At 39.6% G+C, this 14,595-nt stretch overlaps 1 protein-coding gene and 1 long non-coding RNA gene across 2 annotated transcripts; one reads left to right on the top strand and one right to left on the bottom strand.

Annotated features, from left to right (window-relative positions):
• The first annotated feature begins 246 nt into the window (after nucleotides 1–246).
• LOC145493122 (uncharacterized) lies at nucleotides 247–2,056 on the top strand. Its single transcript, XR_014050094.1, has 3 exons — nucleotides 247–546; nucleotides 1,462–1,530; nucleotides 2,037–2,056. It is a non-coding gene; the product is annotated as an uncharacterized LOC145493122 (long non-coding RNA).
• A 3,616-nt stretch (nucleotides 2,057–5,672) lies between these two features.
• Nucleotides 5,673–8,190, bottom strand: LOC145492956 (glycoprotein 3-alpha-L-fucosyltransferase A-like). Its single transcript, XM_081472329.1, has one exon. It carries the CDS (start codon nucleotides 7,895–7,897, stop codon nucleotides 6,704–6,706), a length of 1,194 nt encoding a protein of 397 aa, XP_081328455.1. The 5' UTR covers nucleotides 7,898–8,190; the 3' UTR covers nucleotides 5,673–6,703.
• Between the last annotated feature and the right edge of the window lie 6,405 nt (nucleotides 8,191–14,595).

The following is a 14,595-nucleotide window of genomic DNA, read 5'->3' as shown; positions in this document are numbered from 1 at the left end:
GCACCTACCCTGTGACATTTGCAAAACTGAGTAATAGAAATGTAGATTGAGTGTCAACCAAGGTGTTGATGGAGTGTTGATTGAATATCGATCGGGTGTTGATAGAGTGTCAATTTAGAGGATCGATCAAGGGTATCGATTGACACTCGACCACGGATGCCTTTAGTACATGTAATCCAGCTTATCTTTAGTAGGTGAAATTGTTACAATGTTTGATAAAAAAACAAACTCGCTATTAGTTGCAAATTAAAAAGCTGACCCCATAATAATATTATTATGTGACCTCTCTGGACAATACCAGTAGTTTTAGAGTTTCATGTCTTGGTCTTTTGGGCAGTAGACAATTAAATGCCAATAAATATGTGACTAGTGGAAATTTGCTGATGAATGTTGTTTTTATCCTTCAGCTAGCCACTCTAGAAGAACTGAAGAAATTAACAATAAATTCTGGGAGAGGATACAATATACAACTCTGTAGTTCATAGTCAACTCAGATGCAGTTAAATCATGCAATGCTCCAAAGTGTGCAAACATCAGAACATTTTGGTAAGTAAAAGGCTGGAATATTCATTTGTTATTTCTATATTTTGTAGCATAGACCATCTTATAATTTCTTCAGCCTCAACTTTTAATATCTTTTTCCAGCAAAGAAAGGATATAAATAGATTTTGAAAACCTGGCTATAGCTTATTAATATTATTTTAATTGATCATTTTTATTACAGTCTCACTCTGTGAAAAAAAAAAGTTGTTTCTTTTTGGTTCATTTAAGGGCAAGTGAGGAAATGTTGTCCTTCTTAAGGGACAAATACATCAACTGGCTCACCTGGATGAAAATTAAGAAATTAAAATGTTATTGGAAACATGCAAGGGGTGGGAATCTTTTTGGTAAATGAATTGAAGTTGCAGAATGTTGCAAACCAGTCTCAGGAAATGTTGGTTTTTGACTGGTAAAAGCTGAGTTTTGAATCTAAATTTTGAGTGGTTGTCTGCAATATCGACTGTTTTGGTTTGGCCATCAGGTTTCCAAACCAAATTTTTCCAAGCAAAATTAATAATATGGTTAATTCATAACTATTGATGGGATCAGTAGAGAATTTAAGGCATAGAGGATTTGATAATAACTTAGTAAAAGTAAATTGACAAAGACATTTATTTGCTTTTACTCAATTGAAAATTTTGTTGGCAAATTTGACTGGATAATAGCCATTTCTCTCTATGAGATGCGGCTGCACTGGGAATCATAGTGGTTGTATTCATCATCTTGGACTGGATTTTTGTTTCAATGAATAAGCCATGCAATTCCATGCAGGCATGTCTCATGTTAAATTATTTAATTTCAGGAATTTTTTTCAGTGGAAAAAAGTGTACAAGTAGTTGCTAACTGTTTACTAATCAAATGTGCAATTATTTTGATATGTTTATATGCTCCTTTTCACATATGATCTACAATGAAAATAAGGAAAAAGATTACACTACTGAACATGAAGAGATCTGTGGAAATTACACAGGAACAGCAATATTCCCAAAGGTGTGTGTATTCCTCATTTCTTGTCAAAGTTTATGTCAGATTTGTTGATTTTTAGATTGCTATTCTGCAACCATAAAAGATCTTTGTTGTAAGAGGTCTGTAAGATGTCTTTAAGAGACAGGCAGACAGATGGACTGGTAAACTGGCTCTAGGCTTTTTGTTTATTTGTGCCAAGCTGTACACTTTTAAAATGACCCCAAGTCTTTGTTCTCTTATGAAATTCTAGCTGGGGATAACCCTTGTTCAGCTGGTGAAATTAGCTTGTTAAACTGGCTCTTAATGACATACCTGTGTGACCAAATCTCTGAGTAGAGTGGAGAGAAATACAAAAAAAGGCTACTATTGACAGAAGCACAAACTATTCGGAGGAGGAGTAATGAGCTGATTGGTCACGTTTTATTAATGTGATATTAGCAAAAACTATAGACAAACTTTAAGGAATAGAATGCCAAGATTTCACCCTTAATATTCATTTCCAACGTTTTTGTCTGTTTGCTTCTGTTTAGACAAATGCGGACAAGCAGTGTTCGACAGGATGGACTTATCGAGGGAAGATGCATTGATTAATTTCGTCAACGCCTTAGACTTTGTCAAAATGTGTCTTCCCTAGAAATCATGGGTACTTAGTTGGCATTGACCCCCAACAAGGCAGTTTAACCACTTTGATGAGAAAGAAGTGGAAAACACTGTTTTCCATTCCACTTATAATGCAAGAATGAGCAAGTGCAAGGAGCAGAAAAGGAGAACTGCCAAAACATAAGAAGTTCCATGCAACGGACTGTACGTGCCATCTGGAAAGGACGCTTATACACTAGTTGACTTTTGTGCGAAGTTTGCTATATCTTTCCCGAAATTTTGCGGTTGTCTTCCCTATTGTCTAGTCTGGTCTAGTAAATTTAAGGAACTGAGAATTTAGCCATAGTACTTCAATGTTAGATAAATGTACTTTGTACCATGGAAGATTTGTTGACTGTTGTTTTCACGATAGACAGAACAATGTTTTCCTTATGATCAGTCTCATTACGTGTAGTTTGAAACCAAGCCTGTAACGTGGCTTTTTGAAACCTGAAGCCCAAAACATTTATGTAAGGTACTTGAAGGTATTTACTCTTGATAAAAACGGGGAAAAAAATTGAAACTGAGATGAAATTGAACATATTTATTTTCTTAAAATTAGGCGCAATGATCTTTCCGGGCCGCTTTTCCGTTATCATTTGTCAATAGTTTGGCACAAAATAACCTTATTAAAGCTGATATATTCTTCAAAACTTGTCAGACATAAATCAAGAGTACGGATCTAATTGCATCTTTCGTATGCGGAGCTACAAAGCTAGTGTAGCAAGCAGAAAAAAGCGTATACGATGTGGATCGCGCGAAACGTGATCAACGGTCGCGCAGCGCGAAAGAGGAGCGCGAGCGAGAAGTTCGGGCGAGACGCGCGAGCGCGAAACGTGCAGAGTACCTTTGACAAACCTTTGGCCTGCGTCACAGGCATCTTCGACCACGTCTTTAGCAAACCTTTGACTCGAATCGCAGACAAATTTGATTACACTTTTGACCCGCCTTTGACTGCGCAAAGGCGTATCAAAGGATCACCTTTAACCCTAAAAACACAGGCGTTCAAAGGTGAGTAAAAACGGCCTTTCACGCCTTTGATTTGGTGGTAAAGGTTTATTCACAGATCATCTTTGATTCGCGTCACAGATCGTCAAAAGCGTGCAAAGGCGACCTTTACAAAACCTTTAACAACACATTTGACGCGGGGTAAAGGCGATTTTTCGTGCCGTGTTGGTGGGTAAAAAACATCGAGAGGTCTAACTCTGTAGCTCGTTCACAGATTTGGCAAGTTGTTAAGAAAGGTCGATCAATGAAAACTGGTCTTATAGATACTGATAAAATGGTGGGGTTTTTCTTTTCCCTAAAATTTTCGCCTGGGATTTATCATTTTCGCGGACTTTTTCGAGCAAAGTGCAGTGCAGTTATCCCTCAGAGACACGCAGCTTAATTTAATTAAACACGCGCTCTTCTGGGTTGAGTTATGGTCACGTGGCAATGGCTTATGTCGCCCACGTTCTCTTTCTGACTAACCAGAAGTTACTTTCACTTCTTGTTGCCTTATTACAAACAACAGAAACAATGCCCCTAGCCCGAAAATAATAACAGCTGCTAACAATGAAAAGAATTACAAGCGTTCGAGAGCTGCTACACTTCTGATGCCTGTTCGAGATTCTCCGGAAAACAAAACTGATTGACTGTTTCCCTCGGCCGGACCAGTAATTAAGTGTATAATGCATTTCACTCAATTGCGTAAAGGTCCGGTAATACGGGCAACATTTTTCTTCAACTTGTCTCGCAACATTGTTGCATTGCAAGTTGAAACACATTGTTGGGCGTATTACCACGTTTGTGACCAACTTGTCTCGCAGCAAAATACAGTGTTGCAAGTTGAGGCAACATGTTGCGCAAAGTAGACTCGAGTTCTACTTTCTGCAACAAATTTTAGTTTTGCTGCTCGTATTACCACTGAAGCTACAACTTGTCTCGCAACAAATTTGAATTCAACGCTTGTGATTGGCTGTCGCAAAGCGCGGCAAATAAAATGAAGAAAAACAAGGCGGACGGTGAAGGCGAGCCTGAATTCTAAGTAGACCAGTAACTCTCGGAAAGTCATAACTTTGTCCTTTACAAAGACCTCGAGGGCTATCATGGTCTTTGGGACACCTCGTTTGTCCCTTCAAAACAAGCAGGAAAAAAGGCAAAAGGCTTGGAAGAACTGTCGCAAAAATACAACTTTTCGCCTAGCTACCTGAAACGACACTGAGCTTCATACTGAGAGAACTTCGCTAGCACGGAAAATTAAGAAGAAAATGACGGCCAGAAGTCGAAGCGGAACTTCGTCGAAATGCTAAATTATATTAAAGAAGGCGCCATCTTTATTTATACACGATTAAGCAATTGTACCTATAGAATTCTGCAGACTTGCCACACTGTATTTTGCTGCGAGACAAGTTGGTCACAAACGTGGTAATACGCGCAACAATGTGTTTCAACTTGCAAAGCAACAATGTTGCGAGACAAGTTGAAGGAAAATGTTGCCCGTATTACCGGACCTTAACACAGCGTAAATCTAAGAGTTTGTTATGAGAATGTGGTGAACGATCGTTTACACAGGGACGGCGGGAGGCTTTAGCCCCCCAATTTCGAGCAAAAAAATACATAAGATAATTAAAAACCCATCTGAAACGTAAAAAAGCAATTAAGAGCTCGCTTGTAAGCCCCACAATTCAAAATACGCTCCGCAATCCCTGTTATAGCAGTTCGAAATATGGAAAGCAAACACACTAAGAAAGTCGTACTTCTACTCTGTCAGTGCGTGCTACTCGTGTTTCTGTGGTGTTTTGCATCTATCAGATAGTGAAACTAAAACTCGCTGGGATTTTATTGTAACGGTTAAGGTCCTAAGGTTACTCCAAACCTTCACTGGTGTCCTTCAGCCCGGGTCCTTGAGACTAAAATTCGTTCGAGGGTTACTCCCTACAATGACCTATAAAGGGAGGCTCAGCCTGCATTAAAGGGGTACCTTTTTTAGGCCTCAGGTATATAGAAGGGTAGGGATTTCACAAGTTGAGACATATGAAAGGGTAGGTTAGTTATTTTAAAGGGCCTTTCATTAAAATATTTCGAACAGACGCACCTTATGGCTGCATCATTTCATTTATTAGGTGACTACATGAAAATGACAAGAAGACTAAATTTGCAGACTAAATCTACCTAAATATGGAGTCAGAAAACCTCTGTTTTCTACATATTTGGCCGAATTTACGTGGAGATATATGTATATTTGAATGATGTAAAGAAAATCTATGTGACCAATTAACGACCCAAAACAAAGGCACAGGCCAATGAACACATTAGGGCGAGAGATCCGAGGAAATCTTTGTCAACTGTTTTTGAAATTTTATAATATAAATAAATAACTAAAATTAGAAAATTTACCATTTGTAAGTTTTGTAGTAGACTTGCTACAAGTGGACCTCATGATTTTCAGGGTAGAATAGCAAGTGGAGCGAAGCGAGCTGCGACTTTTAGGCCGCGAGGCGGGTAGTAAATAAACAAGACGAAGGACTTTTCTGCAAGTCTAGTTTTGTAGATCTTTCAATTTTAATTACGAAGCCCTATTAGATATAAAATGCTGTCTTTTAGTTTCACATTTAAAGAACGAAGAATATACATGTATATATTTTCATGCTAGCGCACACTCTTTGTTGGTTTTGTTTGCCGTGATATTATACTCGCACTGTTTTTTTTGTTTTTGATAAACGTAGTGTTTTCAGTCTGCTTTGAATTTGTTGACAATAGACCTCTTTCGACTGGGCGGTTTGTTGGCCCATTTCAGACCATGTGATGATTCTCTTGAGAATTCTTCCTTTCAAATTTTCAAATAGTCATGTGTATATGAATAAATAATTTTTAGATGGATAAAAGAACAATTCTCCAGAGAATATCACGTGGTCTGTAATGGGACAACAAGCCGCCCAAGTGAAAAAGGTGTATTATGTATGATAAGTATGTGTTATGTCCGCCAAGAGACTGGGCTTAAAATTAACGACCACGGGACTGCAGGACTGCGGGAGCAGAACATTAATGTCACGCAATCGTGGCCGGGTATTCTGAAGTTTAGTCTTCCTTTCAAATTAAACTCAGCATTTCGCATTTTCATCCGCAAGCTTTAAGCTCCTTGTTTCGTAATTTCCATTGGAAAAGTGCACATTTTCATGAGCCACCACACGGCCGGATTCCTCTGGACTACAAACCTTTACCTGCCTTTAGATCCTTATTTTAAAGTTAAATCGTTCCTCTAGCTCTCGAAAGCCGCTTGAGACTACTCGGAACTGAAAGCTTAGCTGAAGTCCAGTTTGTGATTGACAGCTGTTGAACAATTCTAACAAGGGTTGTGATTAATTTAAATATTCTATGAAACTTGAGAGTCTACAGAAACTACAGGGAAAAACACTCGACAACGTCTCGTGTTTTCCCCTACACTTCTTTCGTGCTCTACCGCTTCCTGCGTACTTTACAACAGAACAGAACACAGTCGAGACTTCTTTATTTGTTAATTATAACATTATCCGCAGTCTGCCGAGGTGAAACTAATTCACTTAAGTCACTTATGTCAGTCTTTCTCAATAAGTCTTGATAGCTTTTGTTCACGTTTTTTGCAATCAACATCTTCATTCCAATACGTCTTGAACATATCAGAATAAACTTTGGGTTTAAGGCATTCATCGTGCAGCGCATCGCAAACATCACAAGCTGGAAAACTGTCGATGCTCTTTGAAGCAAATTTCTGTTTCCAAGAAAAGTATTCGTTGTATGTAGTGTCATTTTTATCAAGGTACAGTAGGTATTCTGCCAAAGCTTTCACAGATGGAAAGTCTTGCACACTGATAAACGAGCCTGGTGGAACCACATCAGCACTGTAATAATCTTTGGCAAGTACAACAGGCACTGAATTCCTTCTTAGCGCTGTCCAGAATTTCTCGGTGATATAATCAGTACAAACTCCATTTTCAAACGCCAGAGTAAATTTGTAAGGGTTGAAAATATCGTCACAGTTGCTTGATTTCAAACACTGGTTGTCTTGCCCATAAATATATGAACAATCGCCATAAATGTCAACATTGATGTAGTTCAGAAGCTTTTTGACATACTCTTCTCGAATAGTGCCACAGTGTGAAACAGCCCACAACACAAACTTAGTTTTGTTTGCTGCGAAGTTAATAGAAGTGCTTGGATTTTCAGCAGGTGGCAATCGAACGTAACTTCCATAAGGGAAATGAAAATCTGAGTCCGTTTTGAAAGTTATCGTCCAGTTAAAAAAGCCATGCGGTATCACGATATCGTCGAGAGGCTCGTTTTGAACGCTTTCGTGGCTTAGGAATGCCGTTCGTTGACTCGGACACCGATATTTGTGAATTTGTTGAAGTTCCTTGCGGCTAACGAATCGTGGCATATCTGAAGCGTGAAAAATAATCAGATCACTCTTTCCTATATCGTAAACGTTGTAGATAATTTTACATTTCTTCTCTGGGCAGTTGGCGTGAGACAGATCGAGCTCTGTAGAAGCGAAATCTGGCCACGGTTTTCGTCCAAACCATGGAGTGTAAAACAAAATGATCCTTGTTCCGTTGCTATCAAAATGGCATCTGTTTGCCATCCGTTTAGTTTCGGTAGCGTTTCGACAAACCCAAGGCTGTAAATGTGGAAAATTTTCTTCAGATTGGAACATGTTGATGGAGTACAGTAGTAAGAGAAGAATTAAGCCAACCAAAATTGCGAGTATTCTCCAATTCATGATACTTGTCATATCTGAAATATTAGCTCGCGGCACAGGCGACTACACACCGACTAGAGGATGTAGTTGTGATAAGTCCGGCTGCTCCGCGTGGTATTCAATGTATTAAAGCTTTAAGCTTGAGTTGATGTACGACGAGTTGATATCGTGAGCATAGTACATGTATACCAGCTTATTTTGCAGCCTTACATGTATGATGATACCTGAAAAAGCGACAAACCATTTTGGTCCACCTCACCTGCAGAAAACACAGCTCGTGATGGGCTCTGATGCCTCTGAACAATAGCTATGACTTCAGTTTGTATGCCGTTACATACATACATACATACATACTTTATTGACTTTCCCTTTAGAGGCTTTTCAAAGACAATACAATAATAATTTAAAACTACTTAAAAACTCTAAGATTCATTAAGATTAATTAACTAGAATTAGGAATCTATAAAATCCTTAATAAGTTTACGTTTAAGATAAAACTTAAAAGCAGATACTTTCTCGAGAGTTTTTAGAGAGCTATCCATGGAGTTCCAGATACTGACTGTTCTGTAGTAGAACGTTCTCTGACCACTGGCAGACTTAAAAAGAGGAATGTTCAGCATTTGTGAACTTCTTGTGGCACGTCCGCTTATTTCTCCTCGCCTACTGAACTGGGAAGACAGACACTCCGGCACGCGAGATGTTAGACATTTGTAGGCCATGATAGCGCTCCTGAAATATAACTGAGTCGCGACTGGTAGCCATTTAAGCTCTTTTAAAACTGGTGTGATGTGATCATATTTGTGTGTACTGGTCGCAATTCGAGCGGCAAAGTTGTAAAGTGTTACCGTTGAATGTGTTGTGAGAATCAAAAAAAGTCCGCGACTGTGCAGGCTTTGTTTCCTTGCTTGAGTCCCTGGATGTACTGAGAATGCGAAATCGATTTCTGTTTTGGTTTCGCCTGAAACCTGAACATTAAAATGCAAAGCACGCTATACATGTAAATCAAGTCCAGCGGCAGGGAGCAGACAATCTTGTTGAGTTGGATGAGAGTAAATAAAAGAATGAGAAGAATGAAATAGTTCACCCTTGTCTTACATGTCAACCATTATGTCAACAAGAGAAATTTTTTCAACAGCGCGAAAAGGTCTAGGTACGATTTTTTAGCGCTACTGTTTTTATCCCGCAGCAGTGAACAACAACCCTGCAACAGCACGTGTAAACTTGCCACAAGTCTATCTTTTCTTTATCCTTGATCTTTGACTTATTTATCTCGAGCGACGAAGCCCAATCGGGCATGTACTAAAACCCGAAACAACGAAACGAAACGACCGAAACGAGCGAAACGAAACCACCGAAACAAGCGAAACGACCGAAACGAGTAAAATCGTAAATAAATAAAAAAAGTTAAAAAAAAGTCTTGATCTCTAGCACGTTACTATGGCAGCCGGATCTCGTACCCAGATCCTGCTCTTAAGCCACACGTGTGACATCGTGACATCACAAACCTGAAAGGTGGATGAACGCAAGCGTGTCGAGCAAGAAGACATCGAGAAAATGGTGGGTATTTTCACATTCTGTATGGTATTCTAGCTAAAACAAGAAATCTAATTTCAAAGAAAGGTTTTCTGGTCGTATCGTGGATTCTTAGACGGTGGCGAATCGAATGGTCTTTTCGAGAATGACTTTGCAGCGTTCTTCGTGCGAACCAGGGCTTTCTTTAATATATATCTCTAAGGAAAAACGAGGGCGACTTGACAGGCTTTAATCATATTAACGTCAGGCCTTCGTGACTCCTGCATTCCTCAGAGTAATTTCTTATTAGGCTCTCAGCTTCACGGATACTCTTGAGATTGTGTTTCCGCACATCCTGGGCTCGGCGTTGTCGATTTGCCACCGCCTAAGAATCCAAGATACAACCAGAAAACCTTTCTTTGAAATTACATTTCTTGTTTTAGCTAGAATTCCATTCAAAATGTGAAAAATACTCACCTCTTTCTCGATGTCTCCGTGGTCGTCGTTGACACCCTTGCGCTCATCCATCTTTCAGGTTTGAGATGTAACTATGTCACACACGTGGATATGGGTACTAGATCAGGCTGCCATAGTAACGTGCCAGAGATCAAGGCTGTTTTTTTTTTTCAACTGTTTCATTTATTTACTTATTATTTTACTTGTTTCGGTGGTTTCGTTTCGTTGTTTCGGGTTTTAGTACATGCCATAGCAATATTTAGGGAAGCAAATTCAAACTCAAGGTTCAGTGTTTGTATCTGGACAGGTTTTCTCCCGGTTAATTCGACTTGTTAAAGGGAAATCTCATAAGCTGGGCGATTACCACGAAGAAAAGTAAAGAATGAATTTGCGCTAAAGAAACTCGCTTATACAGTCCCGATTCTCATAAATCGAAGGCATATTTTGTTGTCTTTAGTTAGTGCGCGACGACTTCGAGCTTCATGCATGATTGGTCACGCCACTCAATTTTGAGCCAATCACGAGTCCCGTTATATGAAAAATACATTACAATAATTTATGCATTAGGTTTGACACATGTATGAAGAGAATGCCGTGTGAATTAGCTGCCGCTCCAACGTCGCATAGTGCGACAGACCATGCCGAATTTAATGTTGTTTGCCGCACCTGACCCGCCGAACCAAACTGATTCAAACGCCGCTCTTCTGCCGTATTCAACTCATCAGTTAGGTTCGACGCATGAATGGAGCGGTGTTTGGAACGGGCCTAGGGCCCAGTTCATACGTCGCATTTCTGCCGTGTCGAATTCAATTCAATTAAGTGCGGCAGAAATGTGACTGTAGATTCAAGGCTGGTTTTCACTAGCGACGGAGTCGTAGTCGGAGACGTAAGAGCGCTTATGACCTAGTGAAAATCGAAGAGCAGGATCTGGGTACGAGATCCGGCTGCCATAGTAACGCGCTAGAGTCATAAGCTCGACGGAATCGGAGTCGGAAGAATCAGAACGTTTCCATTTCTTCCGATTCCGTTTACGACTCCGTCGCTTATGATCCAGTGAAAACTAGACTGTTGGAGTCGGAAGCAGAAGCGGAAGAACCAACCAATCACAAGGCCCAGAATGGACCAAAAATCTTTTCGAGAACTCGCATTCAAGGCATTTAAGAATCATCAGCAGGTCAAATCGATTGACCGAAATTTATTTTTCTCGTTTTCTCATTTTAAAACGATGATGACAACTGTGAATGAACTCGACAACGATGAAACAAAGGTACCAAATGAATTTATTTTTCATAGTGTTTCAAACACGAACACGATGAGTGAATTGTTTCACAATCGATGTACTGTTAAAGAACAAAAGTTGATTATTTTTGGAAAAAACTGCTGTTTGGAAAGGTCTTGACGGAAAAACTCGGTAAACAGTTAATTTGCTAATTTTCGTAAATGATGTCATTTCAATTGGAATGGTTATCTTTATTTAGGCTCGTTGTAATGACCAGACGAAATGCTCAAATGTATTTTTACCTGATTACTTTTCCTGGAATAATTTATGGTTATTGATGGTATGTTTTATTCTTTATGCAAAGATATATTTTCTGTGATTTAAAAACACAGCAAGTGTTATTTCCTTAGTGGAGGTTGCAGGTGGACAATTTCAGCTCATGCTAAATATTTCCTAGCTAGTAACGCTCTAATTAAAACGAAAAGGGGTTATTCGCGGAAACCCGTTTAGAGGTTGGTTTTATTCAAATTAAAAGAACATGTAGAACGTACGTTAACACCTAGTTGAATTAATTTCTGTTATCAAAAACTACTGATTACTTAAATATTAAAATATGGAAAAGGCATAACTAGCACGGCCGCCCCTCTTCTTCAGTAAGTAAGCCTGAGTGAAATTAAAAAACAAACAAACAAACAAAAAAAAGAAAAAAAAAAAGTAAGCCTGAGTTGTTGTTTGATAACGATTGCACATTGACAACAACCTTTATTTGACTTTTCTACACATTGCTGTAACGTGTCTTTTAATTCAATTCTGTAAAGACCATTCTTGTAATTTTTACATTGCTCTCGTTGTTTTATTTTGGCCAGACATCTCTTGGAATCATAAAGAAAATGTGAAATGAAAACGATTTTGACTCTGGTATTCGGTCGAAGAAAAATATGGTAATAATTCTCGTGCGCAAGCCTAGTGCTGCTATGCGTGGGCTGCGCAAGTCCTTACGCAAACCTACAACCTTGGTCACAAGGGTTGGACAAAAATCATTCTACACACATTTTGCCCCTCCCCACCCCTGAGCAAAGTTAACAAAACACTTCCATCCTAACACAAGTTTGCATTTTACCATTTTCCAACATTGAATGGGGCAATGGGGTTGTTGACACTGATTCTGTTAGTATTACGATTATGATTTCATGAATTTGGCATTTTCCGGCAACACAATTTGTCCGTGATTGTAGATGTCAGTTTGCCGGTGTGACGCTTGATTGACAAGTATCGACGTGGTCAACAACAAAGAGCGAGACCATGCAGAGTCTTAGGTTTTGAGAAGTGTAAGCCGTTGAGAAGTGTGAGAGCTGTATAAGGTAACTTTGCACCAGAAGTGATAGAGAAGGAGCTTTTAAAAGAGCAGAAGGTGTGTTCGTCCATTGTAAAAGAGGTCGTTCCCCCCGACAATCACTCTTTTACTGATATAGTCTAGATATGTATGCTTATTATTAAAACTACAGAAACTACGGCTGCATACGTGTATGCAAACGAACAATTTCGTCTTTTAGTCTGTTATTTTGTAGTCCATGATATTCACCTCTGAAAATTATACTAAAGCAATTATTCGGGCTCAGTGAGCATTGGTGAGTATTCACCTAGCCTCGATTCGTCTCCGTGAATATTCACCAATGTTCACATCGCCTTCGGCGAATAATAGTTAAATACATACAGTATATGACTCATACATAATATCAGTGATCCTCTATTGTTTACCAAAATCCTGATTTCTATACCCGAGTACAGTCCAGTGGAACCTCGATTTTATAAAAACCGCTATATAATCAACTCCTTGGTATAACGAACGTTATTCTTCGGCTCGGCCAAAGTTGCAGTAAAATGATATCATAACGAACCTCGATATGACTAAAGCTTTGTTATAGCGAACACAATCCAGAAGCCCAAAAGTATAATATACCTCGATAAAACGAAGAAATGTCAACACATGACAAAAGATAAATACGAAACAGTTCAACAAGGATGAAAATACTTTAATCCTTTGATAGGACCGAGGCGTGACGGCCTCTTGGTTAGTGCGCTCGTCTCCGGATCGAGCGGTCCGGGTTCGAACCCTGGCTGGGGAAATTGTGCTGTGTTCTTGAGCAAAATACTTTACTCTCACAGTGTCTCTCTCCACCCAGGTGTATAAATGGGTACCGGCGAACTTAATACTGGGGGTAACCCTGCGATGGATTAGCATCCCATCCAGGGGCGAGTAGAAATACTCCAAGTAGCTTCATGCAACAGAAACCGGGATAAGCCCCGGTGATAACAATGGGGTGACAGGCCTACACAACTCCTATCCACGTGTAATAGCCGCTTTGAGAGTTTTGCTCGAACTAGTATATTTTTGAGGATCTGCCCCTTTAGTATGGTACGATAGGGGGATCTTTGAATATTTCGCTAAACAATAATCCTGTTTTTAGGAGGACATTTCACCAGAGTAGAGCCGTTAGAGGTCATAGGTCTACGTGGTTTCCGCTGTTATCCGCGTGTAATTTGTAGAGTTCGACTCCTCTGGTTTTTGCCACTTGCTAATTTTTATTGGCTCATCTGTATTGTGAGATATGTTTTAAACTCTCTAAATATTAGCTCTGGAGGGACAAAGTTTGAAACATTCCGTGAACATGTTGGTTACTTGCAATTTGCATTATTACGCCGGGCCCGGCTGTTTGATTAACTGTGGCAAGTTATGCTGCTTGTTATCACGGGTGTCATATTTATCTTTGTCCGGCTTCGCCAGAGATAGCTGTAGCTTTCCTTGTTGAAAGCTATGAGTCTGTCTTAGCGAGACGTTCTTATGCTTCTTGCATCGATTTCATCGAGCTTTTTGTCCTTCCAGTTTGTTCGTTCTGGAGCTGCAAATGTAGATGTTCACGCGCAAGTCTGTGGACTGTTATGCGTGTTGTTTATGATATTGTGTGGTTTTGCTCAGGCAAAAGCTCTGAATTTAGGAGTTCTTCCTATGATTGCTCGTCCAGCTCCACGTTGTGGTTGTCATTTGCTTTTATTTGCTATGTTGTCAGGTTTTCTTGAGGCTGTTAATAGTCCCTCTTTTGTTAGGAGGCTCGTAGCCTTGTAGATCAGGCAATACCGCGGTTTCTATCCTTCTGGATCTCATCAGTTGCCGATAACAGGGAGTGGTAGAGACCAATGCTCGGTAACACTCCGCACCTGGCATATTTTTTTTGGTATTATATACTTGTTCGGCGGATCGAGAATTCTTGATTGCGATTGGTAGTTTTGCCACCAGCGAATGGTGAGCATAGAGTCTTCGATCCTATGGTACACAGCTTGAAACTGTGTTTTCTATGATGGCTTTAACGCTTATTTTCTCCAGCATGTGGGATTTGAATTTAAGGATAAAGCGTAAGATGCGTTGTAATATATTAGCAAAAGGTCGGACAGATACACATTGCAAGATAAAAGAGTCTCTGCTAATAAGGGAATTAAAACCCGTCCTAAATGATAATGTAAGAAGCGAAAAGCTTTATCTTTATTA

The sequence above is a fragment of the Orbicella franksi genome, chromosome 7 (assembly GCF_964199315.1).
Source record: "Orbicella franksi chromosome 7, jaOrbFran1.1, whole genome shotgun sequence".
NCBI lineage: Eukaryota > Metazoa > Cnidaria > Anthozoa > Scleractinia > Merulinidae > Orbicella > Orbicella franksi.
This window is presented reverse-complemented; position numbering and strand designations above follow the sequence as displayed.

Excerpts from the sequence above, each read along its gene's own strand:
- LOC145492956 (XM_081472329.1), bottom strand. The coding sequence starts at position 7,897 with ATGACAAGTATCATGAATTGGAGAATACTCGCAATTTTGGTTGGCTTA.